This window comes from Eretmochelys imbricata, chromosome 1, assembly GCF_965152235.1.
Source record: "Eretmochelys imbricata isolate rEreImb1 chromosome 1, rEreImb1.hap1, whole genome shotgun sequence".
Taxonomy (NCBI): Eukaryota; Metazoa; Chordata; order Testudines; family Cheloniidae; genus Eretmochelys; species Eretmochelys imbricata.
Genome location: NC_135572.1, coordinates 349,021,764 through 349,048,784, shown reverse-complemented (window position 1 = coordinate 349,048,784; position 27,021 = coordinate 349,021,764). Strand labels below are relative to the sequence as shown.

The 27,021-nt window shown below is 45.3% G+C and overlaps 2 protein-coding genes across 2 annotated transcripts in view; one reads left to right on the top strand and one right to left on the bottom strand.

The window, feature by feature from the left end:
- The window catches only part of ITIH5 (inter-alpha-trypsin inhibitor heavy chain 5), a 57,205-nt gene extending 55,810 nt beyond the window's left edge, over positions 1 to 1,395 (bottom strand). Inside the window, exon 1 of the mRNA XM_077807894.1 lies at positions 1,276 to 1,395. Coding sequence (XP_077664020.1) covers positions 1,276 to 1,395 — 120 coding nt within the window. The remainder of the gene's footprint in view (positions 1 to 1,275) is intronic.
- Positions 1,396 to 11,925: 10,530 nt separating this feature from the next.
- Positions 11,926 to 27,021, top strand: part of ITIH2 (inter-alpha-trypsin inhibitor heavy chain 2) — a 38,635-nt gene continuing 23,539 nt past the window's right edge. The window contains exons 1-8 of the mRNA XM_077807893.1: positions 11,926 to 12,009; positions 13,576 to 13,650; positions 19,676 to 19,711; positions 20,739 to 20,911; positions 21,168 to 21,272; positions 22,809 to 22,971; positions 24,293 to 24,400; positions 26,541 to 26,669. Of these exons, the coding sequence (XP_077664019.1) occupies positions 11,926 to 12,009; positions 13,576 to 13,650; positions 19,676 to 19,711; positions 20,739 to 20,911; positions 21,168 to 21,272; positions 22,809 to 22,971; positions 24,293 to 24,400; positions 26,541 to 26,669 (873 nt within the window). The remainder of the gene's footprint in view (positions 12,010 to 13,575; positions 13,651 to 19,675; positions 19,712 to 20,738; positions 20,912 to 21,167; positions 21,273 to 22,808; positions 22,972 to 24,292; positions 24,401 to 26,540; positions 26,670 to 27,021) is intronic.

The following is a 27,021-nucleotide window of genomic DNA, read 5'->3' as shown; positions in this document are numbered from 1 at the left end:
TATCGCCTCTTTCATCACAAAGGGTTATAAAGCACTTTATCAGCTGAAATACTAACAGTGCATGGGGATCCCTTCGTCTAGCATGGGTCAGAAAAGCAACGACTCCGCGGCAAGCAGCAACGCTGCACAAGAGTTTCCGGGAAAAAAAGCTGCATCCAACGTTCAGACTGTCAGAATTACTCAACTTGGAATTTGGCCAGGACACTGGGGTTAACTCCCTTATTCTTGCAAACTGTGCCGTCGGATCTTTAATTAGCACAGCCGGCCAGAACCTCAGCTTTATCTCCTTCATCCAGGGGCAGATGATACACCAGCAGCACAGTGCCCCCTACCACCATGTTCATTACTGGCTCAGTGTCAGTGACTGAATCACTAATCGCCACTTCCCCCAGCACTGACTTCCCCCGTAAATTCTCCAAGCCAGTAACTAACCTTCGCCAGAGCTCTCTACCTGGGAGATCTGACCGTGGGGTGAGATAGGTCCAATATATGTGTGTGCGACATGCTCCAGTCTCACACGGAATACGCCTGAGGCTTTAGGAGACAAGCGTTTGAGATAATGAGAAGCGGTAAAGGTGACTTGCATTGGGGATATAAGGCAATTGGGAGCTAAGACACAAACACACACCCTGTAGTTTTGCGTGAACTAACGACATCAACTCTAACATAAAAGGAAGGGGAAACTGCATAAATATTTGTTGCTAGTGGTATCTTACTCTCCATTTCTTATGGTTTTACACAGTGCCATATACACATATGGCAGTAATATAAACCACAGTTAATCTGGGGATGGGAACATTAATGAACATAGCTGGGTTAATCTACCACACAATTATTTGCCTGTGGAACTATATGATGCTCCTGAGTGTGAACAAGAGAACCGGATCCCAGCTACACAGTTCTTTCAATCCATCTTTAGATCAATAACAAAACAGGCAGGACAAATTAGAGACAGGAGGGCAGGAAGGTTAGAAAACACCCAGGGAATTCCGAGGGAAACAGAATTTCAACACAGAAATCACATACCTTTCTTTGTTTGTTATAACAAATGGGAGAGAAGTTAGGAAAATCTTTCTTATAGTCAGCATCTGCCTTGTAACCTGGGTCTTCTGGCAAAGGTGCTGGGAGCTGCTCTCACCTGATTGCCCTTGGTGGACACAGATACACAGGACTCCTAGGAGGATTTCTTTAAATTAAACCTTCAGGCAACTCATTTGGTATGACTCAGATACACAACCCTGGATGTTACAAAATAATCATCGCTTTAAAACTTACATGGTTGGGAAAGTTAGAATCCACCATCAACCTCTCTTCCAGATACCTAGCTAGGAGCTCCGAGTCCTGCTGCCCAGAGGTGAGTGAGACTCCCCAGCAGAGCCACAGCAGAAAAATCATGGTTAAAGGGGCAGCCAGGGGATTCCCCCCCCCCCCAGACCCCAGATGGAAGAAAAGCCCTCTCAGTGTTGGGGCTGCTTCTTGCAGCAGGCTGGGATGAAGAGTCTGCAGGAGAAGCTGACGGGAGTCTCTCTCCTCCGCCTCCCCTCCTCCTCCCCATCTCTGGACCAGCCCCTTTTCCAGGCTCGCAGCCAGGGCTGGGAATTCCTTGCTATCGCTTTACCAAAGAGTAAAAGAAGTGCCGGAAGCCCTGGGTCTGACTCCGTAGGCCACACACTGGTGAGTTCCCCAATCCCCAGCCCAGGTCAGACCCTGGTAGCTATAGGCTCTTCTCCAACACCGCCACCCAGGAGATAATCTGAGCAGTCAGAAGTGCTGCACCTCACCCTACTCCAGTTACTCCAGGCCCCCCCCAGGGAACATGATAGGTATGTAGGAGCTACTGTTCTCCCATCACCTCCCAGGGCTGCTGGACACCTGCCACAGGAGGCCTTCCAGTGGCTCTGCACTGGGCTCTGGCCAGAATCTGCCCTGGTCCGCAGAACATGCATCGAGCCCCTGGAACCGCCTCATTCCCTGTCAGCACCTGCACTGAGAAATTCTAGACTCCTCTCCCCGAGCCCTGGCCAACAACAAGAGCCCTGCTGTCCCCTGCCAGCTATTCTGAATCTTCCCCAGTGACAAGAGCCCCGCTCCCCCTTCCATCTTCCAACCTCCCGACTCTTCTCCTGTGCCAGTGGCAAAGAGCCCCTCCCCGTCCCATCCTGTCCAAAATCATGTTGCTTTAAAACCCCAGTTGATCTCAGCCTTAGCAGAGCCCGAGCCCTGCGGGAGCAAGGGCTGTGAGCAGACACACCTCTCAGCTGTCTGAAACATTCTGTGCTCAGTCAGTGGTGCCAGCTGGCTAGGACGGGGCATTATTCCCTTCCACCAGATTTTCAAACCTTCAGCCCTAGAGTTTATTTAGCCCAGGAGTTATCACCTTGGGGGAAGATTTATTTATATTCCAGTAGCACTTACAGATCCCAGATGCGATGTAGGCCCCTGCTACGCTGAGAGCTGGACACGTATATACACATAGTAAGAGACAGCACATGCCCCAAAGATCTTACAACCAAAATAGACAAGCAGTGGGAGAAAGGAAGCGTTACTGTCCCCATTTTACAGATGGGGAATGGAGGCAGAGAGATTAAGTGGCTTGTCCAAGGTCACATAGGAAGCTCGTGGCACCGGTGGGAATTAAACCCAGCTATTCAGAGGCCCACTCTAGTGCTTTAATGACAAGGCCATCCTTCCTGCTAAGGGACTGCCCTCGAGTGGTTTCAGTCAGCACATAACTGCAGTGTAACAGCGCCCTGTTGCATCCACAAGATGAGAGGGATTGATTGACCTGCGCTATATATAGGATTTTCTGTGCATCCAGGAAAACTGCCGTGGACATCTATGGGAACTGCCATCACTCAACACCTCCATAAAATCAGATCACAATCACTCAAGTGACCTAAGAAAACTCTCCCGAGTACAGAGCAGACCTGAGCAGGATGCAGAGACATTATATGGCAGCATGTGGAATAGCTGGTGCATCTTCAGGAAAAACCTACAAGAAGTCTGGTTTTGTGCCTACCTTTTTATCTGTGTACACACATGGCCCTTGTCACTTAGTACCTGAGCATCTCGCAGCCATTACGGGCGGTATCCTCACAACGCCCCTGTGAGATAGGAAAGTATTATCCTCATTTCACAGACGGGGAACTGAGGCACAAGGTAGATTAAGCTACAGGGAGTCTGTGGGTGAGCTGCAAATTAAACCGACAGCTCCTGAGTCGGTCCAGCAACTAGACCTCCCTTCTGACCCCTGCCAGTGACAGGAATGGTGGGTGCATTGTGCATCGAAGTCTGGGGAGGTGCCGTCCATCTCCCGCCATCCCTGCACCAGGCTCTGCAGTGCCGGGCTAAACTCAGCCCTAGTTGAGTCTACACTGAGGTAGCTCCCACACCGGGAAGGCCAAAAAAGAAGGTGTAAGTTGTGCCTGAGAGGCCTGATGCTGAACTCGCTTACATCAGTGTAAATGAGGAGTAACGCCACAAAAGTCAAATGAGGTACACTGGTGTAAGAGCAGTGTGCGTGAGATCCAAATCAGGCCCTGTTAGCCCCCCGCACACATAGTGCCCCACTGCACTGGTTTCACACCTCTGTGTCTTTCTTGACTTTGTTGTTATTTTTATGTATTTGTCTTGTGGTAGCACCTTGGAGCCCTTGTCACGGACCGGGACCCACTGGGCTAGGCCCTGTACAACACAGAACAAAAAGAGGGTTACTATTTAAGTATAAGACAAGAGACAATAGGTGTGGGAGCACGGGGAAGCAATGAGACAGTACTGTCAGCATGACAGCGGTGGTCTCAGCACGCCAGATGCATAACCACCGTCAAGCTACTTGCAGGCCTCACAGCAAAGGAAAGTTTGAAGGTGGCCAACTTTGTTTCCAGAGAGCTCCTCCCAAGCCTCAGAGGCAGCCTGGGAGAAAGCACAATGGTGTGTCACTGGATTTACTCTTGATTTACAGCTGGGTAAAGGAGCAGAGGATCAGGCCAAAGGGTGAATGGCTGGGGGAGCGTAACCAACAGACTGAAGACAATAAGCCAGAAAGAATATAGCTATGTCTAATGTGATTAGGTCTGTATTCATGTCCTCAGCTAAGGCACCCAAGGCTGTCACTAAATGACACCAATATCTGCTGTTCAAGCTCAAAGTGGGGCTGATGTTCGAACGCGAGGCAGGGGATCATAGCTGAGTACATTTCCCTCCGCCCTCTAACATGCTGTTCTCTTTCTAGGGGCCAACGTGCTTGGCATCCAGCTTGGGATGTCAACCAAGGTGGAGATAAGCAATTATTCGTGCTTACTTACTCACATTAGACAGGTTGGGTGCTGTCTTCCGTTACGGGACCCGTGGCAAAATCAGTAGGAGTTCTGTGGGTGGGGGCTTGCTGCACTACATTGCATGGCATGTCCATGGCCAGTATGAACAGAAATGTTCTGCAAAGGCATGACCTGACAACTAAGCCTCTGCGCTCCCTGATCCAGGAGGGATCGCATTATTTCAATGAAACTGTCTGTGTTTACATACAGACACACACACTGAGCCATACTCCGCCTTCAGTTACACAGGCAGGCAAACCCACAGGCCGAACGGGGGGCCCTGATTTTCACTCTGCTGGCTAAATAAATGTTGGGGCGGGCAGTCTATGGTAAGTAATGCCTTGGATTATTTAGACAGCACTTTTCATGCACAAGAACCCCAAAGTGCATTGCAGCCTGTGAATCCCAAACAGTCTCCAATGCGGTTAGTAGAACCTGCATATGCAGACAAAGGACAGCATATCACTCATGCACACGTATAAAGAGAGGAAGAATGGCAGTGGTTAAGTGATTACCTGGAACTCCAGCGATCTGGATTAGCCCCTGCTTTACTACAGCCTTCCTCTTTGTGATTAAGGGTTTGTCTACACTGCCAGCACAGTATGTGAGTGCAGCTCATGTAGACATACTCCTACTGGTTTTAATCTAGCTAGCTCAGGTACTGGAATGGTGAAGCAACCCCTGCACTGGGGTCAGCATGAGCTAGCTGCATGAGTCATTTTCCAGGGCTCCAGCTGGGCTTGTATAGTCTGGGCTGCTATGGTTTCACTACTCCATTATGCAAGCTAACTAGATCAAAGTGAACTCAGGCATATCCATCTGAGGGGCAATCACACCCCAGGATTGCAGGGTAGACACACCCTTTGGATGAGTAATTTAATCTACATCGTATCGCAATTCTCCATTTGTCAGCTGGGGACAGTGATAAAGTATAACACAGGGGTGGGTTATCAATTTAAATTCATTCATGATTGTGAGGTTCCCAGATGCTACAGTGGTGGGAGCCATATTAAGTACAGTACTTATTTGTATAGACAGTGATCAGAATACATGGGGGAAATCTGATTAGCGCTGGCTGGAAAATGGAAATCCTCCTCCTGTGAAAAACGTCTCATTTTTGAAAAAAAATTTGTCCCAAATAGGGGCAAAATTCAAAACCACCAATTTTTTCATGGCAAGGAATTTCCAGAATTGAAATTCAAAACTGAGAAAAGGAAATATTTTTTTCACACAACACATAATTAGAGTGTGGAACTCATTGGCACATGAAATCATTGGGGCCTAGAAAGTAGCAAGGTTCATAGCGGGATTGGACATTTGAATATCTATAGAACATCCAGAGTTATCATGATTAAATAGGATTTAAAAAATTGGATATTAATTGGATATTTTTAATATTAAAAATAATATTAAACCTCATGCTTCTGGGATTAAGCCAATCCCCTATGATGCATTGGATATGGCCGCTGTTGAAGACCAGATATTGGACTATATGGACTTTTGGTCTGATCCAGTCTGGCAATGCCTATGTTCCTGAAAATGATTATAGGAAATTTAAGTAGTTCTTTGTTACTATTATTGTCACTGGGAGGAAAAAGATAATTCCATTTTCTGGAGGATTTCGATATTTCAAAATTTGCCTCCATTCCGATTCAGAATGAAAAGGGACCCCTTGCACCATGACACCTTCCCTGGCTGGCTGTCTTGGAGTCGTGGATCCTGGAGGCCCTGGGGTTCACTGAGACAGTCTGGCAGCTGGGCTGTTAAGGAACCGGGTGGGTGAGCTGGCAGGAAACCAGTCAGGTTTTGAAACCTGTGTGGGAGGCCAGGTCTGCTGAATATATGCTGAAATTGAACCATCCCCACAGAACAATCCAATTTCAACAAATCAGGAAATTCCAGTGAAAAAATGTTTCATCTGAATGTTTCTGACCTACTCTGGTTTCAGAGTAACAGCCGTGTTAGTCTGTATTCGCAAAAAGAAAAGGAGTACTTGTGGCACCTTAGAGACTAACCAATTTATTTGAGCATAAGCTTTTGTGAGCTACAGCTCACTTCATCGGATGCGTACTGTGGAAAGTATGACCTACTCTGGGTATTGTAATTAGAATTAGAATGATTAATAATTTCTGATGGATGCCCTGAATTGCTTTCTCTTTGTGCTTTACAACCCAGAACTGTGGGACCGTAAACTTTCAGGTCTTTGTTTTATTTGGGTTGCAGTACATGCCCTCCTTCAAACCATACTGGGCCACAGTGCTATACATCAAGCCATCGCAGGCTGAAAACGCAGCCCCTGTTATTCGCCCCGCCACTGCATATCCTACTGCAGTTCGCTTAAGGGTGGCTGTGCAAAAGATGAGAATTTGGAAGCCACTGCAATGTATTTATTTGCACATCAGGAGGCTTTGAAGTTCCTCCCCATTTTGCGGCAGTGGGAATGTCTGTGCTATAGTGAGTTAAGTAACAGGTTTGTGCTGGCCTACAGATGCATTCCATTCTTTCCTGTATCCTTTCAAATCCTTGTGAGATAAATACAGGTTACAACGGGAAATGTGAACATTTCATATCATGCCTTATGTTTGTAGTGAGCAAAATAATTCCTAATTACCCATCAGCACCCCTTTCAAAAAAGATATTTTGAAGATTTCGAGGCAGCTGCAAGCAAAGATAATGTGTTTATAGCAAGAGTCTGCCCTGATGTAAGCACCAGTGTGACAGGCAACCATCTCGTAGGGTGCCCGCCTTGTGCCATGGCGTAGCCCTGCAGGAGTGCTGCTCTCTGCTCCCCTGTCTGACTCTTGTAGGATGTCACTCCCAGGCCAGAATACTTTAAAATGAGATTCCCCCTAGGAAGGGGTCTCATTTACTAAGTCTCTGACAGCTTCTCTATTAATGATTAGCCTCTCAAGTCCACCCCTTGTTTCCCCTTGATTCAAAGTTCTCACAACTGTCCTCGTGTGCTAATTCAGGTAGATTCCCCCTCCCTGAGCCAGGAGTGCTACAGCCCTCCTTCTAGGGCCTCTGTAAGGGTGCGTCTACACTGCACCATACGCGCTGACGTTCCACTTTCCCTGGGGGTGCTGGAGCCCCACCTCGCCCCAACTCCACCCTTCCCCCAAAGCCCCATCCCCACCCCGCCTCTTCCCATCCCTGCTCCATCCCCACCCCACCTCTCCCAGCCCCCATTCCACCCCCTCCCCTGAGTGCATCCTGCTCTCACTCCTTCCCTTCCCCCCCCAGCACCTCCTGCACACCGCTAAACAGCTGACACATGGTGGGCGGGAGGCGCTGCGAGGGAGGGGGAGTCGCTGATCAGTGGGGCTGACGGTGGGTGCTAAGGACCCACTGTTTTTTTCCCAAGAGTGCTCCGGGGCTGGAGCACCTACAGAATTGGCACCTATCCACTGCACACTCCTTCTGGTGGTGTATAGAATACATACACTACACACCCTCCTAGCACGGTATAAATGGAGATGTAGGCAGTGAGGCACTGCTTAGGTGAGTCAAATTACACCTGAACCCTGTGGGTAAGTACCCTACCTGGCTCTCTATTCCACTGCAGGGAAAGGCTCCAGCAGCAGAGAAAGACTCTGGCAGTGGGGAAAGGCTCTGGCAGCTCCCTGCTGCTGGACACTTTCCCCACAGCTTTCCCCCGGCCTTGCCAGAGCCTTTCACTGACATGCGTAGCTACACACCACAGAAGGGAAGCAGCCTGTTTTTCACTGTAGTGCGTAGCAAAACACCGCGGCAAACGGTCTGCAGTGCAGGCACGGCCTAAGATACTTCTCGTAGGCTTCCCCACATAGGTCAGGAGTCTCACTGCTCTCCTTCTTGGCCAGTGTCAGAGCTGGCCCCTTTCAATCCTTTTAATCCTCTCCTCACCCCCTCAGCCGGCAAGCCTCTTTCAAATGATCTACTCACTGTCTCCTCCCTGGCTCTCTGTCATCACTGGCTTCTCTGTCATCACTAGGCCTGGGACTGATTTAGTTATATGACCTACCTGCCTGTGGCTGCAATAACTTTCCCCACTTAGGGAGCTGAGCAAGGCACAGGTGGGGCTGGCCCCACTACCTCTTAAAGGTGCTAGTCATCCTGTGACAACCCGTGACTCACATTGACTTCACCAGGAGCTGTCCATGAGCATTTGCTGATAGAATTTAGCCCCTAGAATGGAGTGCGTCTTGCAATCTTACCCAGGGAGGGTGAGCAGGGCTAGTATTTAGTAGTGACTTGTACAATCTAATTAACAACTACGTATATTATGAGATTTTTCTCACCACTGGAAAGTTTATCTAGCTCTGTTTAATACATTCATAGACTCATAGGACTGGAAGGGACCTCCAGAGGTCACCTACTCCAGTCCCCTGCACTCATGGCGGGACTAAATATTAGACCAGCCTTGACAAGTGTTTGTCTAACCTGCTCTTAAAAATCTCCAGTGATGGAGATTCCCGGAGTGCCCTGGGCTTTGTTTGTCTGAGCATTTCCAGGCTCTTTTGGAAATGATCTTTGAGCAGTTCATGCCATCTAGTGGTTACACATCACATGGGTTTGGTATTTCCACATAAGAATTAACCCACAATGGTTTGGGGGGGAACGCCTTATACAGGCGGAAAAGTAAAACACAGAAAGGCAGGAAGTCAGTTTTTAAAGGAAAATCCTTTAGGCCCCAATGCTGTACACTGTAAAATGGTGATTTATGCAGAGGGTCTCCCTGAGTTTTCAAAGAAACCGGCTGAACAAGCTTACAGGACCAGGGTCTTGTCTACACATAAGAGTTGTACCACTTTAACTGCCCCAGTATAGTTCAAGCAGCACAGTGCCCCAGGTGTGGATGCAATTATCCCGGTGATTATGCTGGTATAGTTTATTTTCATACAGGAAGGGAAATAAGCTACACTTTTGTACCAGTACAAGTGTGTCCTTACTAAAGCTTGTGTAGGTATAATTATATTGGTAAGAAATCACACCCCTAGCTGAAATTGTTATACCCATACAAAGCTGTGTATAGACCAGGCCTTAGTTTACAAGTTCAGGGCATACACACAGAGAAATTAGATAAAAACATAAAATGCTCTTGCTGGAAGGTTACAATGTAACACTACTTTATTTCTGAGAATCCAGAATAACACATAAGAACCCCACAACAGAGAGACAAACTAGACAGTTCTCTAAAGCAGAGATGTACAACTCTCCTTGCCTTGTTCTAGGCCATCTGGCTGCAGACTGACTGCTGTAGCTGCTTGGCCCAGATCTCCTGCTTCCCTGCAGAACCCCCTAGCCTGCAAGCAGAATCAGGAAATCCCTTACAAATTAACATGACAGCTTACAATTCCAAACCAGTTTTCAAATACGCAACAGTTAGGGGTTAGAGTCTGATCTGGCATCTCTGACTGCCTTTCTGTGCAACCTGAGACAGGTCACTTAGAATGACATTGGCCTGATTTTCTTAGATCATCCCTAACTCTGAACATCCATAACTCCAGTCCAAACTGTGGGTGGCATGGTGGTCAAAATGCAGGAAGCTAACAGAGCCTTGTCTACACTAGAGCTGTCTGAATAACAGATTTTTCCGTTTGTTGGCTATTTTTAAAAGTAAACACAGAAAATTGGTTTAAGCTGAACAAAACATTTTGACAGAATCAAAATGTTTCATTTGGATTTTGACCATTTCTAAATGGTTTCTGCATTTTTTAAACTACAATTAAAGGAAATTTTGAAAGAAAACTTTGTTTCAAACTAAAAAATCAAACCATTTTATTCTGCAAATGTTGAAATGAAACATTTTGATTATTTCTGAGTGTTTTTTTCCTAAACAATTAGGTGAACGTGACATGAAGTCACAAAATGTTTGTGTTGCCAAATGTGCATTTTTATCTGAAAAGAAGTTTTGACCAAAACTTTTCCCCCAACTCTTGTTTCCGCTAGGGTTCCTATTCCTCACTATATAGGGGGCCTGCAACTATGCAGGGTCACTTCAACTCACCTTACTGTTTTTTCACTTCTCTTAGGGCTTGTCTACACTACAATATTAGGTCAACTTAATTTAGGTCAATCTACAGCCACCACAGTAATTCAACTGATGTTGGTGTCCACACTACTCTCCTTCTTCCAGTGGTGTGTGTCCTCACCAGGAGCACTTGCATGGACTGAAGTGGAGCATTGTGGGGAACTGACAGCTGAGTGTGGGGCACTGACAGCCACATGGGACTCACAGCTGGAGCCCCCACCTACCCTGGGGTGACAGCCCAAGCTGTGAGCCTGGAGGGGGCTCCATTTCACAGCAAGGAGTCTTGCAGGTTCCACACATTCACAATCTGAGAGCTGAGTTGATCAAAGCTCAGGGAGAAAAGGTTCTAAATATGGAAGTTGAAGACAGCTCTGTGGAGTTAGTGGGTGACTGATGCAGAAGCAACAGACGTGTCTGTTGTATCCTCATACCTCTACCACTTCGGATACAGGCCATGGATTTCTTATTTTGCTAGAAACTCAAAAGACAGTTGTTTCTTAGTCTGGGCACTGGAAATCATAGAATATCAGGGTTGGAAGGGACCTCAGAAGGTCACCTAAATCCATCCCCCTGCTCAAAGCAGGACCAATCCCCAATTTTTTCACCCCAGACCTCTAAATGGCCCCCTCAAGAATTGAACTCACAACCCTGGGTTTAGCAGGCTGATGCTCAAACCATTGAGCGATCCCTCCCTCCTGATAGCCAACTGCTGTTAGCTGCAAGGATCTTTGGGCTGTTGCTTGTGGACATGTTTGGAGGGCAGTTCAGAGGCAGCTATCCTCTTCAGGCTTTAGAGGATCCAGGGGACATACATGCTTATTTTTTAGGCCACACTAAAGAGACTGAGAAATCATTGTTAAGCAGATCAGAGTGCAATATGTCTGTCTGTGTGTGCTAAAATATAAAAGTGTTGAAACTTTGCACTGAATTATGTAACAGCAACAAAGCTGGGACGTCGGTGGAAGGAACAAAAACCAGTTTAATGTCCAATAGTTTTGTTTAAGAAGTTATTCAGAAATTTTCTGAATGCTGTCTGTAAACGTTTGTGTGTGTATTAAATATTTATTCACTAAGAAGCCAGGCGGAGCCTTTTTTCTCAGGATGGCTGGCAGCTGCTATTACTACGAACATTCAGGGGTTTGCAGGGGTTTGCAGCCTCATAGACGGGCAGAGTATTATTCCATCAGTATCTTTGAGAACTGGCTATTGCCTTGTTTACTGTAAACAGATTTATTTCAAGTCAGCTTTCACTTTGATCTTTCCCATTTTCAATTCTCCAAAACCTGCATCTAGCAGCAAATTAGTTAAACCCTCCAGGAATATCCAAAGGCAAGAATGGAGCCTATCCGGTGCTAAGCTGTTATCAGGGGTATGGCTGCGTGACCCATATTTGCACAACCCTCGCCCATGCCCCCTCAGCTCTGGGTTGCGTTACAGGGTAAATATTTACCGGGGACCTGAACAAAGTCAGCATTTCAAAATTTTGTTCAAAATACTGCATAAGTTCCAGTCTTTTCCTTGAACTTGGCTCAGAGAAGAAGAGATCCGCTATCCAGCCCCTATGCGAGCAGCTCTTGGGAAGCAAGCAGGGAGACAATGAAGCAGCTGATTTGCTTTCTGCTTTTATTCGTTGTTTCTGAAATACGAAGTTTTGATCTCGTCATCGACGAAATCCCAGATGTAAGTAATTCCACAGGGGGTCTGATCCTGTTACACTCGCTGAAGTCAATATCCGAGCTCCTACTGATGAGCTCAGGATCAGGTCTGTTGCTTCTCTTAATAGTTTTGCTGCTACCTCTTAATTTCTTTTTCCTTCTGCTATAATCATGTATCGTCCGGATAACAGCTTCTTGTCTTCCATTCCCAGTATTGCTCTTTAATATGCCTATATTAAATTAGGGGTAGCTATTGGCTAGACCCTGTATGCCTTACTCAGGCAGAATTCCCGTTCTCGTCTGAGCTTTGCCTGTCTTGCAGGCCCCGATCCTGAAACTGGCTCAGTGTAGCAGTGCAGATCCTCTCCAGCTTTGGGAGGCTTCACATGGGCTAAGGTCTTTGCCTGCACAGGTCTGATTGCAGAGTCGAGGCCTTAAAATGTATGCTCCTCCAGAGAGGGAATGTGTGTCTTATATACAGCGGAGCAGTGTTGGTGCTTAATAATAGACATATTAGGGACTGCAGCATCAGGCCTGTTTTCTATCCGCCGCCTTCTATCACACTCCCATTGATGTTAATGGACCAGGGCCAATGAGCAGTTCCTTAATACATTTCTAAATAAAGTCATAATTCTAGACCTGAGCTGAACTAAATCTCTGGACCCAAATGCTTTCAGATTCTCAGGGAAGTTCAGATCCGGGTCTGATTGTTACAGTTCTCAGCCAAACTCTATTATTTATTGGGCACATTTGAAACATTATGGTGCAGGAGGCAGGGATGGTCTGAAGCTCTGTGTTGTTTAGTGTCCCTCTCCAATGTTAATAATAATTAGTTAGACAGATATGTTTTCTCTTTTGTGGTACAATGTTTTTAATGACATGATGAGATTGTTGATCCTGATTGTTCTGTATTGGGTACAAAATACTAGGCCTATTTCCTTCTTGCTTGTGTAAATCTGGAGTAGCTCCTTCTAATGTCAAGGAGCCAAATTTTGCTCTCAGTGACACTGATGTAAAACCAGAATAACTTCACTGGCTTCAATGGCGATACTCTGGACCCTGGTGTAAACGAGGACAGAATCTGTGTCAGTCCACACTGGAGGCCAGGATTGGGCCCACTGTGGTGTAAATCTGCCTACTGTACTTTATGGATATTTCAGGTCCCCTGAGATATGTCCTTGCTTCAGAAGTAATAGCCCCATGTGGAGGCCAAGAGTGATCATATTAAATAATGGGGTAGATGGAGCCTGGAGATTCATCACTGTGCAAGGGGACTGGCTATAGATCTGTTGCCCTGGGAAGAAACTGTGACGCGCAGAATCATAATTCCTCTCAGCTCCCCACTTGCACCTAGCAGGAACTAAATTCACACTAGCACAAAACTGGAGGGATGAATCAAGCCCCAAGATGACAAACTAAAATCTATCTGCAACAAAAGCTGAAGTTATGGGCAAATGCTATGGATTTGTTTTCTGCATCTGTTCTGTTATCATATCTTCAATGAGTGTGTTGCCAGTTTTGAAACAGAGAGCTCTGAAAGTGAAATCTGCCGTGAGGTGAACACTTTACTGTTTCCCTGTGTCTCCTTTAGGATCTGGAGAACTTGTTTGACCTGGAGCTCGATGGATTTCTGTCAAAGCCCATGACTAGAAATGGCAGGTACCAGGTACAGTAACCATAAAATGTAGAAACGGGGAGGAGAGAAGGTGAAGAGAGAGAGAGAGAGAGAGAGAGAGAGAGAGAGAGAGAGAGAGAGGACTGAAAAGAAAAATATTTTGAAGCAAATGACTGATGTTCTATTCCATTACAAAGGCCACAATTCTGCAATCAGGGGTACTCGGGAGGATCCATGCATTCATGAGCCTGGTGGGTGCTGCTTTGGGCAAGAACTCTTTGTTTGTACAGCGCTTGGCACATGGGGCCAGGACCTGATTGGAGTCCCCAGGAGCAACCGCAGTACAAATAATTAATCAGAACACTACACACATTTAACTTCATGCATGTGAAAAGTCCCTTTGACTTCAAAGGAGCTCCATGCAGAGGAGGGGTGTGCCCAGGTGAAACCTGATTGCAGAATTGGCGCCAAAATGTCCAGGAAAACCTAGGGCTCAGGAATTGGTAATGTGGTATGGTTTCTTCCAGCCCTGCTGATTGGCTACTGGTTCCAGGTTAGGTCAATGGGAAACCAATCACAGGTGATCGTTGCTCAGTGCTGTATGTGAAAAGTACTTGGTGGATCAGTAGAACTTGTCAAAAAAGTTTCTTTTCTTTTCTTTTCTTTTCTTTTCTTTTCTTTTCTTTTCTTTTTGGTGACTATATTGCTGATCATTTGGTTCTGTCAGTTATTGAAATAGATGGATTTTTAAAAGTTTTCTGTGGAATGATTTTTATATCAAAAGCTTATCAAAAGACTTTTTGATTTAAAAATTTAAAGTTTTCAAAAAATTAACATTTTATTTTTATTTTGGAGGGGGGAAAAGCCACCTGGCCCCAATCCTGCAAACACTTAATAACTTCGCGACCGTGCGTAATCCCATTAACGGCAATAAGATTGCTCATGGGACAAAAGTGAAGCATGTGGATACGTGTTTGCAGGATTGGGGCCAGGTTTAATGTCATGCATGTGAAAGGTCCCATTGAGTTAAATGGGAATACTCCTGGTGTATAAAGTTGACAGGCATATGGCTCTGAGGCTCATTTACACTAACAGCTTATCTCCACAGTGCTGCAGGGCAGACGACAGGGCTGCATATTGGAGAGCATGTGAGCGCATTGTGCTTGAACTGCTCCATGTAGACCGTGTTGGTGTGAACGAAAAGGAACTTGGTTTGCATTGATGTAGTCCGGTTTCAAACAGGGCTATGTTAAGGTGTAGTGGGTACCTTTTAGTGTGTGCCAGCAAGGTCTACATAGGGAAGTGATGAAGTGAATCCGATGAAGTGAGCTGTAACTCACGAAAGCTTATGCTCAAATAAATTGGTTAGTCTCTAAGGTGCCACAAGTACTCCTTTTCTTTTTGCGAATACAGACTAACACGGCTGCTACTCTGAAACCTGTCATAGGGAAGTTAGTGCACTCTGCAGTTCACACCCCCGTAGTCCACACTGCGGCGGTGTGTAGACAAGCCCTAAGGCTCTTTTACACTGCTCCAGGCCTTAAACTGAGTGTAAATTCCCATCTTAAGACCCCCTCACACCGCCAGAGTGGTATAAAGGGGTTTTAGTGTAAATGAGAATCAGGCTTATGCACACTTGCAGAATCAGGACCCAAGTGACATGGGCCTGGTCTGCACACAGGTTTTTACCAGTATAACTATGTCAATTAGGGGTGTGAGCTTTTTTAACTGATACAGCTATACCTGCACAAGCCAGAGTATGGATGCTGTTGTACCAGTATAAAGGAGCCTGATACCAGTCTAGCTTATTCCCCTTCCCATATGAAAAAAAGCGATACCAATATGAACACCTTTATCCAAGCATAACAACATGCACACTGGGGGAAATGGGTTGTACCACTTTTAACTATAACAGTGTAGTTAAAGCAGAGGTGGGCAAACTACGGCCCATGGGCCACATCCGACCCACGGGACCTGCCTGCCCGGCCCCTGAGCTCTTGGCCTGCGAGGCTCGCCCCCGGCCCCTCCCCTGCTGCTCCCCCTCCCCGGCAGCCTCAGCTCACTGTGCCATGGGCGTAATGCTCTGGGTGGCGGGGCGGCGAGCTCTTGCTGAGCAGCGCAGCTGCAGAGCCGTGGCCTGACCTGGTGCTCTGTGCTGCGCGGTGGTGTGGCTGGCTCCAGCCGGGTGGCGTGGCTGCCTGTCCTGGTGCTCTGGGCAGCACGGCTGTCGTGCCGACAGCCACCAGAGCTCCAGGCAGCGCGGTAAGGGGGCAGGGAGCAGGAGGGGTTGGATAGAGGGCAGGGGAGTTCGGGGTGATGGATAGGGGACGGGGATGTGGATAGGGGTCGGGGCAGCCGGAGGGCAGGAACAGGGGGGTTGAATGGGGGCAGGGGTCCCGGGGGGGCAGTCAGGAAGGAGAGGGGGAGTTGGATGGGGCGGTGGGGGGCAGTCAGGGGCAGTCAGGGGTCAGGGAGGGATGGATGGGGCAGGGATCCTGGGGGAGCTGTCAGGGGACAGGGAACACGGGGGGTTGGATGGGGCAGGAGTCCCGGGAGGGCCGTTAGGGCACGAGAAGCAGGGGAGGCAGGTAGGGGGCGGGGGCCAGGCCATGCCTGGCTGTTTGGGGAGGCACAGCCATATAATTTCAGAAACCTGATGTGGCTCTCAGGCCAAAAAGTTTGCCCACCCCTGAGTTAAAGCGATACATCACTTATGTGTAGACTAGGCCTAGGATAAGTGAAAATTGGCAGAGGAAATAAACCCCTCAAAACCACAGATAAAATGATCATCAAAAAACACAAGTTGCATTAAAGAAAACCTGAGTAATGGAAACTCAAAATGATTTCTGTGAAACTTTCCCTTTGATAAAAACGTCTTTATTTATATTGAATGACAAATTTCAACCAGCTCCAGGGGGGAGTCCATTTCTTAATGGGCAAATTTCCACCTCCCACGCCTCCCGCATTGTCACAGTAGGCCCTTTGTTGGCCGTCTCAGCAGTGAGGGCAAAGACTAGCTTGAGTCATGGAAACCTGAGTCCCCTTTCTGCACCAGAGATGGTTACCCCAGGTCAGGGTTTGAGACACAACAGAGAGGCAGTATGAGGAAGTCCATGCTGCTTCTGTTCTGCATTCCAGCTGCATCTTTCACCAGCAGAAAATTCACGTCAGTAATAAAATTAAATTCCCTTAGAGATCACGGTCTGGTTTATTTTGAGGGGACAGAATTGCCACCATCAGATCAAAGATCTCTAGGTCCAAAACAGATGGTCTAATAAAGTATCTGGAGGTCAGCTGGAAGGGGCTTTTATATATTCCCCTATTCTGTCTGTTGTAAGTACTTATCTGGCCCCCATTCCTGGGTATCTGCGCACTTCCTGGTCTTTAATGTATTTAGCCTCACAACACCCTGGTGAGGTAGGGCAATGCTTTCTTCCTTAGTTTTCAGATGGGGACCCAAGACACAGAATGGCTTGGTGACTTGAATAGGCTCAGACAAGAAGTCTATGGTAGAACAGGGACGTGAACCCAGGTCTTCCATGTCTTAGATTATCATTGATGCCTCACCTGAGACACTATCTGATTTTCAGAGGGTAGGAGCTCAGAGCTGTCTGAAAACTCATGGTCCTTTAAGGTGTGGGGCAACCAAAAATTCATGCCCTACCAATCTCTAGTCACTTTGGAAAATCTTGGCTATGAGCCTTTTGCTGGATCTGGGACTATGGAGCCTTCTTACTGGCCAGATCCTTGTAACTACAGATGGACTGAGTACACTGGGTTTTGCTTTTGCAAGACTTTGTTGGCCAGGGTTCTGCTTTGCACAATCAAAACCAGGGTTGGTTTGGATCTAGGGTCTGTTTGATCCCAGCTACCAACGTTTGGAGGGGTTAGATAAAAATTCTGGTGTTGACCTATTGCTATGAGAAACATAAACAAACCAAACACTAGATCCAGTGAACAGCTGAACACTGGGCTCCTGACACTATGAATCCTTGGAGGTGTTCCAAATTCAACCCAGTTTGAAATTTTGCACATGGTCCTTAGCTTTAAATGGGATAAACCCAGGTGCAGCCACCACCAAACTTTGGGAGATTTAAAATCTGGATCTGAATAGTTCAACTTGGGCCCATCTCTGTCTCCTCCTAGAATCACAGAAACGTAGGGCTGGAAGATAGCCTCAAGAAGTCATCTAGTCCAGCCTCCCGACACTGAGGCATGATTAAGTGTACCTAAACCTAAATCATTGCATTTCCAAACACAAACTTGGGCCATGTTTATGCTCAGTGAAATGGTGAGCTACCCAACCTATAACTCTTTAGAGGATCTTTTTATGAGGAATGTCACCTCCCCTATACACCCAGATTTACCTGCATCGCACATAATCCTGCAGTTACCCATGAATCAATTCTTAGTTCAAATTTACTGACCTAAATTGATACCAGACGTTAGGAAAAGAACCACCTATCATTATAAGTTTCTTCTATGGTTTTTGCTGTCTACCTCAATTTGGGTTTTTGTCACATTGAAGGAGCCAGTGTCACTCATATGGGTTTAATTTGTTAGAGCGTCAGGAGCGTGCCTCAAGATGTAGCTACTGCTTGACATAAATTCCAAACAGGGATATTCATATGGCAGTAAAAAAAATAGCTCATTAATTACTATTTTTAAGCCTTGTATGGCTTAAATAGTCGTGCTGGTCAGAACTATCTTTTCTGCAGATTTTTATGGATGAAAACAGCAACAAACACATCCATTTTGTTTAAAATTTCCATGGAAAATTTCAACTTTTCATCGGAAAAATCAATGAAACCTGAAAATTTTTGGCAGAAAACCTTAAGTTTTCATTCCCCCCACCCCACCCCGAAAAAGTTTTGGTTTGGGGCAAAAGATTTGGTTTTTGACCAGAACTTTTTGTACAAAAACTCAAAATTTTCCACAGAAAGCAAACCCTTTTCATACACACACACACTCACTCACACACAAATCATTTTGTCAAAATCCCAAACTTCCATCAGAAAACCATTTCAATGGACATTTTTCAATCAGCCCTACTTTTGTTTTCAAAAGTCCCTAGGTTTCAGAGCCAGATTGTCAGTGATGTCCAATTGAACTTATGCTTCACTTAGGCTCAGATACTCAAAGGTACTTGCAAAAAAGAAAAGGAGGACTTGTGGCACCTTAGAAACTAACCAATTTATTTGAGCATAAGCTTTCGTGAGCTACAGCTCACTTCATCGGATGCATGCAGTGGAAAATACAGTGGGGAGATTTATATACACAGAGAACATGAAACAATGGGTGTTACCATGCAAAGCTTGTGCTCAAATAAATTTGTTAGTCTCTAAGGTGCCACAAGTCCTCCTCTTCTTTTCACCATACACGCTGAAACGAGAGTGATCAGAAAAGGTGAGCTATTACCAGCAGGAGGCGGGGGGGAAACCTTTTGTAGTGATAATCAAGGTAGGCCATTTCTAGCAGTGGACAAGAAAGTCTGAGGAACTGCTGGAAATGGCCCACCTTGATTATCACTACAAAGGTCCATCCCCATCCCCCCATCCCCGCTATCCTGCTGGTAATAGCTCACCTTACCTGATCACTCTCATTATAGTGTGTTTGGTAATACCCATTGTTTCATGTTCTCTGTGTATATAAATCTCCCCACTGTATTTTCCACTGAATGCATCCGATGAAGTGAGTTGTAGCTCATGAAAGCTTATGCTCAAATAAATTGGTTAGTCTCTAAGGTGCCACAAGTCCTCCTTTTCTTTTTGCAGATACAGACTAACAGGGCTGCTACTCTGAAACCTGTCAAAGGTACTTGAAATCAATGGGAGTTAGGCACCTTTTGAGGATCTGGGCCTCAGGGACTTTTGAAAATCCACCCCTTAAGTGCAGGAAATAAAGCAAAGAGACAGACACTAAGAAATAAACCCAGTGACTCTCATTGATTCTGATCATCTTGTGAAACAATATATGGGCAATATGCTTTTGATCCCTTCAATAGCTAATTCATGATCACTAGCCCTGTAATTCTCAGGCTTGTTGAAGTCTCATTCTCTATTTCTTTTCTTCCCAGAGGAGCACATTAAACTATGAGGACTCTGAAGAGTTGGTGAGTTTTTTTCTGGGAAAAAAAATGATGACAAATGATTTTCCAGTTAACCATTATCTGGAAATCAATCCTGCTGTTTGTTCAATGCCTTGCTTGTTTCACTGACCGGGTATTAACCTGTTTTCTTCAAACAGCTGACTGCTTGCACAATGCTGTTCGGGGGATTGGTACAAGATTTCGTAGTGATATATATTGTACTGATGTCGGAATAAGAACAAAAATGAACGGAAAACGTGCTCTCCCTTCCTCCCAAAAGGCAATATTTTTATAAACCTCATGGCAAATCATGCTGTTCTCCCTCTCAACAAACTGCTATGGTGGATCTTACATCTGACTTGGTCTGCCAAGTTGCCTCCTCCCTCTCTTATTTAAGTCTTTCTCTAAAACACACTTTTTCCAGGAGGCCTATAAATCCCAATCCTTCCTACATGTAGAGTTAGTGAAATACACACAGGGCTTGTCCTCACTCAAAGCTGAATTGTTTTACATTAAAGGAGCGATTCTAAACCAGTTCAGTTAAACCAGAGCAAAAGGCAGCAAGGCTCTTAGTCCTGTTTAAACCAGGCTTATTTTGGTTTGATTAGTTAACAGGCTAAAGCTGAGGTGAACTGACCTAAGAGTCTCCACACGGGTCTGCACCAGTTTAAGGAAACCCAGTTTAGTGTGTAGACAAAGCCATGGACACAACAATTACTAGCTGGGATTGAACCTGAGAACCTACTGCACAAGAAATTCAGCCATCTCCCTCTTAAGCAAAAGAGCTTTAGATACTAGAAAGTAGCAAACTGGCATGCAATACGAGCTCATGTACTAGGCCAGTATATTACAGTACTCTCTTGTTAGATGACCTCTTCCCAAACGCCTAAGATCTACAAGAGTTGAAGATCTATTGAGGGCGCCATTTTGTAATGAACTGTAGCTAAATACAGACACTGTAATTGTCAGTATGGATTGAACCATCCCTCCATGCAAAACATACCCAGTGTATCTCTCTCCCAAATTTTCAAAGTTCTCTTCTCCATTGCAGGTAGCAGGTGATGACAAGATAAGTATTTATAGCTACAAAGTTCAGTCCACCATAACATCCCGTTTGGTCGATACCATGATCCAAAGCAAAGTGGAAAATAAAGCTAAACATTCCCAAAATGTGGTGTTTGATGTGCAGATTCCCAAAGGAGCCTTCATTCACAACTTTACTATGTAAGTAGTGGGGAGCTGTATCTACTGTGCATGACAATTTCAATAATCAAATAAGAAGGTGGTGGAAGGATAACAGGGAAAGTGTCCATAACTTTTATTGTATATAAAATAATATTTTTCCAAGCTTTGTTGTTTCTTTTTAAAGTAAAAGAGCCCACTGGATTAGGAACAGGTTTGATTCAACTTGATTTCTCATTAAAATAAAGAAACTCCACAATAGTCTCTGAGATGATCTGTCTGTGTTTTTCTCTCTTAGGAACATAAATGGCATAACGTTTACTAGTTCAATTAGAGAAAAATCTGCAGCCAGACAACAATATGCTCAGGCCAGGGCCAAAGGCAAAGCTGCTGGAATAGTAAGGTACAAAGATTTCTCCTCTTTATTATGCTACTGTACTTCCTTTTCCTTTTATTAGCATCTTTAACTCCCAGACTGTGGGACTGGTCTGTGTCCTGACACCAAAATAGGATATCTGGTGGAAATCTCATGAACATAAGTACCGTGTCTTTATTTAGGCCCTGATCCGGCAAAGCACATGCTTTACTTTAAGCCCATGAATAGTCTCACTGAAGTCAGAACTTAAGTGTTTTGCCAGATCAGGGCCTATATATTAAGTAATTATTTTATTAAGTGCTTACCAGAAATAGCTAAGATGCTACAAATATAGGGTCAGCATGATGCCCATGCACCACTTAAATCCCACTTCCGCTCTATTTTGAGATTTACATTGGACTTAATCAGAACACAGAACTTATACTGGCTCTCTGCACAAGGGTGAACTTCATCATCATGTGACAAGCCCAAGCTTAGTAGCAGAATGAGAAGTGGAACCCAGGAGTCCTGATTCAGACTTCTACTCCAACCACTACTTTTAATTTGTTTTTGTTTTTTAAACAGAAACCGGCAATCTGCAAATGTTAGAGGCGGAGTCAAAGTGCGAAATTCAAATCTAGATCCTGATCTGGATTTGGAATGTCTTAGAATTCAGGGTGGAAGTTCAGATCTGGGTTTTGATTTTGACTGTGGTAAAAAATGCCATTTTGTCAAAATCGATACTTTCTGTGGGCATGTGTCAAATTCCAACAGATTTTCTTTCGGAAAAAAATTGAAACAAAGCTCTTCGATAAAGCTGAAATATTCCCTATTGAAACTGAACAATTTGATTTTTTGTTTTGAAACAAGTTTTCACTTCAACAGTTATATTATAATTTATAATAACAGAAAATCAAAAAGATGAGATCAGAATAATATTTTAATTGACTTGAAATTAAATTATTTTGGACATTTCATTGGGCAGGAAGTTTTGGAATTTGCTGCGGAACAGACATTCTGATTGCTGATCAGCTCTATTCCATTGCTTTGAATCTCCAGTTTGGTTTATCATAGAAAGGAAGGCCTGGAAGGGACTTAGAGAGGTCATCTAGTCCATGCGCCCATGCTAGAATTGGCAATCCTCCAGGATTGTCCTGGAGTCTCCAGGAATGGAAGATTTATTTTCAATTAAAGATCATGTCATGTGATGAAACCTCCAGGAATTGGTAAAACTTCCCCAAATTGGTAACCCTGCCCCATGCTGAGGCAGGACCAAATATACCTAGACCATCCCTGACAGGTGTTTATGCTCATCTACAGCAAGAACAATAGTTAACTTGTCCAGAGCTCACCTTGTGTTTCCACCCTCAAATTGACAAAGCCTAATTAAGTTGATATGTAAGTGTGGTTCCCTTTTAGAGGCCAAATTTAAGGCCAAATCAGCTATTAGGTCTCCCTGCAATTTATTAACTCAGGCCTTTAGCGAAAAGCAGGTGTTATTCCTGAAGCAGGTACTGGGTGAGTTTTCATATTCGGGTGCTTGCCACACAGAGATACAGCTTTGTGTTTTGACAACACCTCCAGGAGCAGTGCCCTTGACATGGAAAACTTTAAAGCTGAACTGAACGTGCCCGGAGGAATGAAGGTCCAGTTTGAAATTCATTACCAAGAAGTGATACGGAGGAAGCTGGGATCGTACGAGTATGTTATCTCTCTGCAGCCTGGAAGACTTGCAAAGCACCTAGAGGTACAGGAGAGTCAAGGACTACAATGTTCTGTGTTGCTTCTCACCCAGGTCACTGCAAGTGGCACGTAGTTGGTTGGTTCTCGCAGAAAATACGAGTGCGAGTGACAGTTTGTGCGATGCACTCTACTGCACACTTATATACAACTTCAGGGCTACATCCTGCTCTTTTCCCTCATGAGTCGTCCCACTGAAGTCTGTAGGGGTGACTCATGTGAGTCAGAGAGGCAGGATTTGCCCCTAATTTGTATAACACCTTTCAAAATATCCCCATCCCTAATTCCAGAGTGAAGTGGCCTACAAAAGCAGGCAGGATTTTTGCATAAAATAAATTTTCATTGACTTCAATGGGCTTTGGCTCAGGCCCTAAGCGAATGTTCACTGCTCATGCTCCCGAGTTGCGGAGTGTGGGCTGCTTCGTGCTGACTGAGGGCTTGGACATGTTCCCATTGATTGCTTCCTTAAATCCTGTTTCCCCGCTGCAGAGCTGACTTGCTGCCTGATCTCCCACCCAGTAGTAGAACCAAGGAGGGCTCCACCAACATTCTAGTTCCAGGGCTGGGATTAGAGGGGAAAGCAATTCCCTTTCCAGTCTCCCCACACACCCTTCAGAAGGGAAAAGCAGCTCACTATCCAATCTCCCCCTACCTCCGACAGCAGGAACAGACAACTCGTAGGAGCTGGGGAGACTACTTGCCAGTCAGTCTTCCCTTGGCAATGGGACCAGCCAGGCTGGTGCAACCGGGGTGCCAGCTTCCAGGGGGCACTGTGCCACTCAGGGTTTTCCTGATTGCCCAGCCTTTTGGCTTTATTTAGTTTTGTTTTGCTGACTGGCCAGATTTTGTTCTGCTCAGAGGGGTGAGGTGGGTGTGGGGGAGTGTCTTCTGCCCTGGCCAGCAACCCACCTAGGACTGTTCCTGGAGACCAGAGCGTGAAACAACACACTGTCCAATCTGCACTACCTGCAACTTGGATCCAAGGATTAAAGCGAGGAGGAGGGGGAACAGAAGGGAGCTTCCCCCCTCTCTCCTCTGCTAACAGCAGACAAAGCGCTCCCACTCCATTCCCGGGCATGGGGCGGGGGATCAGTATTTCTTTCCACCTCCCCTCCTCCTGTGTGGCGTGAGAGCTCCCCCTGCTGTTTTGATATGCTCAAACCATTGCTTGGACGCCTGGCAATAGTCAAATTGGCTCTGTTCCTGTGGCCACTCTCTGAGGCTGGGTGTTGTCGCAAGTGTGCTTTGGGGAGCGCAGAAGTGCTCATGAGACACTGGGGCATTTCTAATGAGGCTCCACGCTTACTGTCCTCCCTTCTTGCCTCTAGGTGGATGTCCGCATTATTGAGCCTCAGGGACTTCGTTATGTGCATGTTCCTAACTCGCTAGGAGATCACTTTGCGGGAATCACCACCATCTCTAAGGGAGAGAAAAAGGTAATGGTCCAAACAGTAGCTGACACCAAGAAACTGTATGTGGACAACATTTTCTCCCACAGGGGATAAGAGTCTCCCAGTCCCGCTGGGATCTGGCAAAGTAATACATGCTCACCATATAGAAAGCACTCGGAAAGAGGAGATCTGTCATTCAGAATGCAGACATTTGATGATCGCACCCTACACCACGTCTGAACAGAGAGACGTGCCAGATACTCCATGAAGACCACTTGTAACTTTGCTGTTGATTTTATATGCAAGGTGCTCAGATTATGTGGATGGCAGCAGTATAAAATAGATAGATAGATAATGTATGACATATAACCCAGAGCTGATCAATACTTTGCATTAGGAACTCAGAAATAATCAGATGCTGTGTTAGGGCTTGATTACACAAGCAGTTATTCTGGAGTGGCTATTCCTGAATAACTACATGTGTGGACTATCTTATTCCAGAGTAAGAGTGCCTTTTCCCCAATTAGCTTCAAGATGGAAGTGAATTAAACTAAAATCAGAAAAAGGTATTCTTACTCTGGAGTGTACACATGTAGAGTTTTCCAGAATAGCTATTCTGCTTTAAATTCACACCATACCTTATTCCAGAATAACCTTCATGTGTGGACAAGCCATGTTCTTGAGGGCTAGTTGATTCAATGATTTAACGCCCTAGCCTTTGACCTCTTGAGAATCAGTAGACGTCTGTGAACATACTTTATGTTCTCATCACAAAACACCGGACAAATTGGTATAACTGGCTTTATCCTCTGAAGAGTGCTCAAATTCTGTGTTGATGGGCATCAATATTTGAACATACATAAAGGGATCGATAGAAAAAAGGCCCAGGTCTTGAGTAAAATAACAGAGATGATATAGATCAAGACTATGGTGTTTTGGCAGGTCTGTGTGTTGGGTGGGGGGAACTTGCTGAGCTGTTACTCTCACTGTGTTTGGCCTTACACAGATATCTGGTTTGGCCTTTAGATACCAAGCTGATGGATGACTTTTAAATAAATAAAATAGACAGTACAACTACAGTCCCTCATATTCATGAGGCTCAGATACACACACAAATACAGTCTATAACTGAGGTTATACTGAAATCTCAGGTTAATTGCAGGTCAGACCCCTGATGTCAATGAGCAGCTTCACATCTTGTTTATCCACAAACCCACTTAGCCAAAGGTTTGGGCTGGGGCATCCAGGGTTGTAATTGGAGCAAACTGAATAGCATGAAAATGTATTTGCAAACCCGTTGGCAAAATCCAGCCCACAATTCGATTCGGCCATGTTCATGCTCTCAACTGTTCATGTCAATGATCAGGTTCTGTGGCTATTTTTGGAGATTTTATCTGTGGTAATAATAATAAATAATAATAATAACAGTTAATACAGGATAATCCTGAGGGATCCCACGCATGGACCAGGGCACAGAATAAAAAGATGTTCCCTGCCTTGAAGAGTGTACAGTCTAACTATAGTCATGGGCAAACATAGCTACTTCTGAGTTAACATGATGTTCACTATTGACTATAGGTCATTCGTTATTTTCCACTTTAAAAAAGTTGAATTAATCCAATCAGGAAAGAGAAACAATACCATGTGACATAGGCAACAAATCACGGATAACTAATTACTAATATTCATAGCCCTCAATTTATAGGGAATCTATAGGTTGTCAATTTGTTCAGACAAACCATTACAAATAACAAATGCATGGAAATCATGGCTATTGTGAAAAATCTTGGGTGTCATGCAAATATTTTTTTTCCTTGCAAACAGGAAACAAGAGCTAAATTCATCCAATGAATTGCTCGTGCCAAACGGTTTGTCCAGGTCTGTCTGTAATACAGGCATATGACTCTGTGTGTTTGCACACAGAGCTGCTATTAGTGAAGAAAATGAGCGAAGAAAACCAAAGAGCAATCTTTGCTTTGAAGCAACAAAAATCCCTCTCCACTTTTACTCCGTTTTACTTGGAAAATTACAAAGGTGTTCAATGAAATTGTTTGTCCTCTGGATACAAAAGTCTAGTCCATTGCTTCTTGCAGGACTCATTCCTAATCTCTCAGAATGATGCCATTGTCGTGGGATGTGTGGTTGACTTTGTAATGGAGTCCCCTTGTTCACATCTCACCTCTAGGCCCACGTGTCCTTCAAACCAACAGTGGCTCAGCAACGAAAATGCCCCACCTGTTCTGCCACGGCAGTAGATGGGAATTTTGTGGTGGCGTATGATGTGCAGCGAGAAACCAAAGCTGGAGAACTGGAAGTAAGTTTATTCTGTTACCATATGTTGCTCTCATACACAGTGCTGAAAGTCTAGGGAGCCCTGAATGTCAAGAGCTTTAATTTAGATAGTAGTGAGAAGTAAGGGGGCCATAAGACAAGTGAGGTAGCCCCTAAAAGCCAGAGGGGGCCGGGCCCTAGCCCCCAAGCCTGAGTGTAATTCAAGAACTGGCCTTACCCAAAATGGAACATCAGAAGTAGTTGCCACAGCAGAGCAGACCATCCACGATCCCCATCTCTGGTGCTCTTTCTGCGTTGCATTAAAGCGGGAACAAAGCACAGCATGGCTGAACAACAGAAGTGATCAAGAATCCTGCATCCAACTGAAGTAGCAG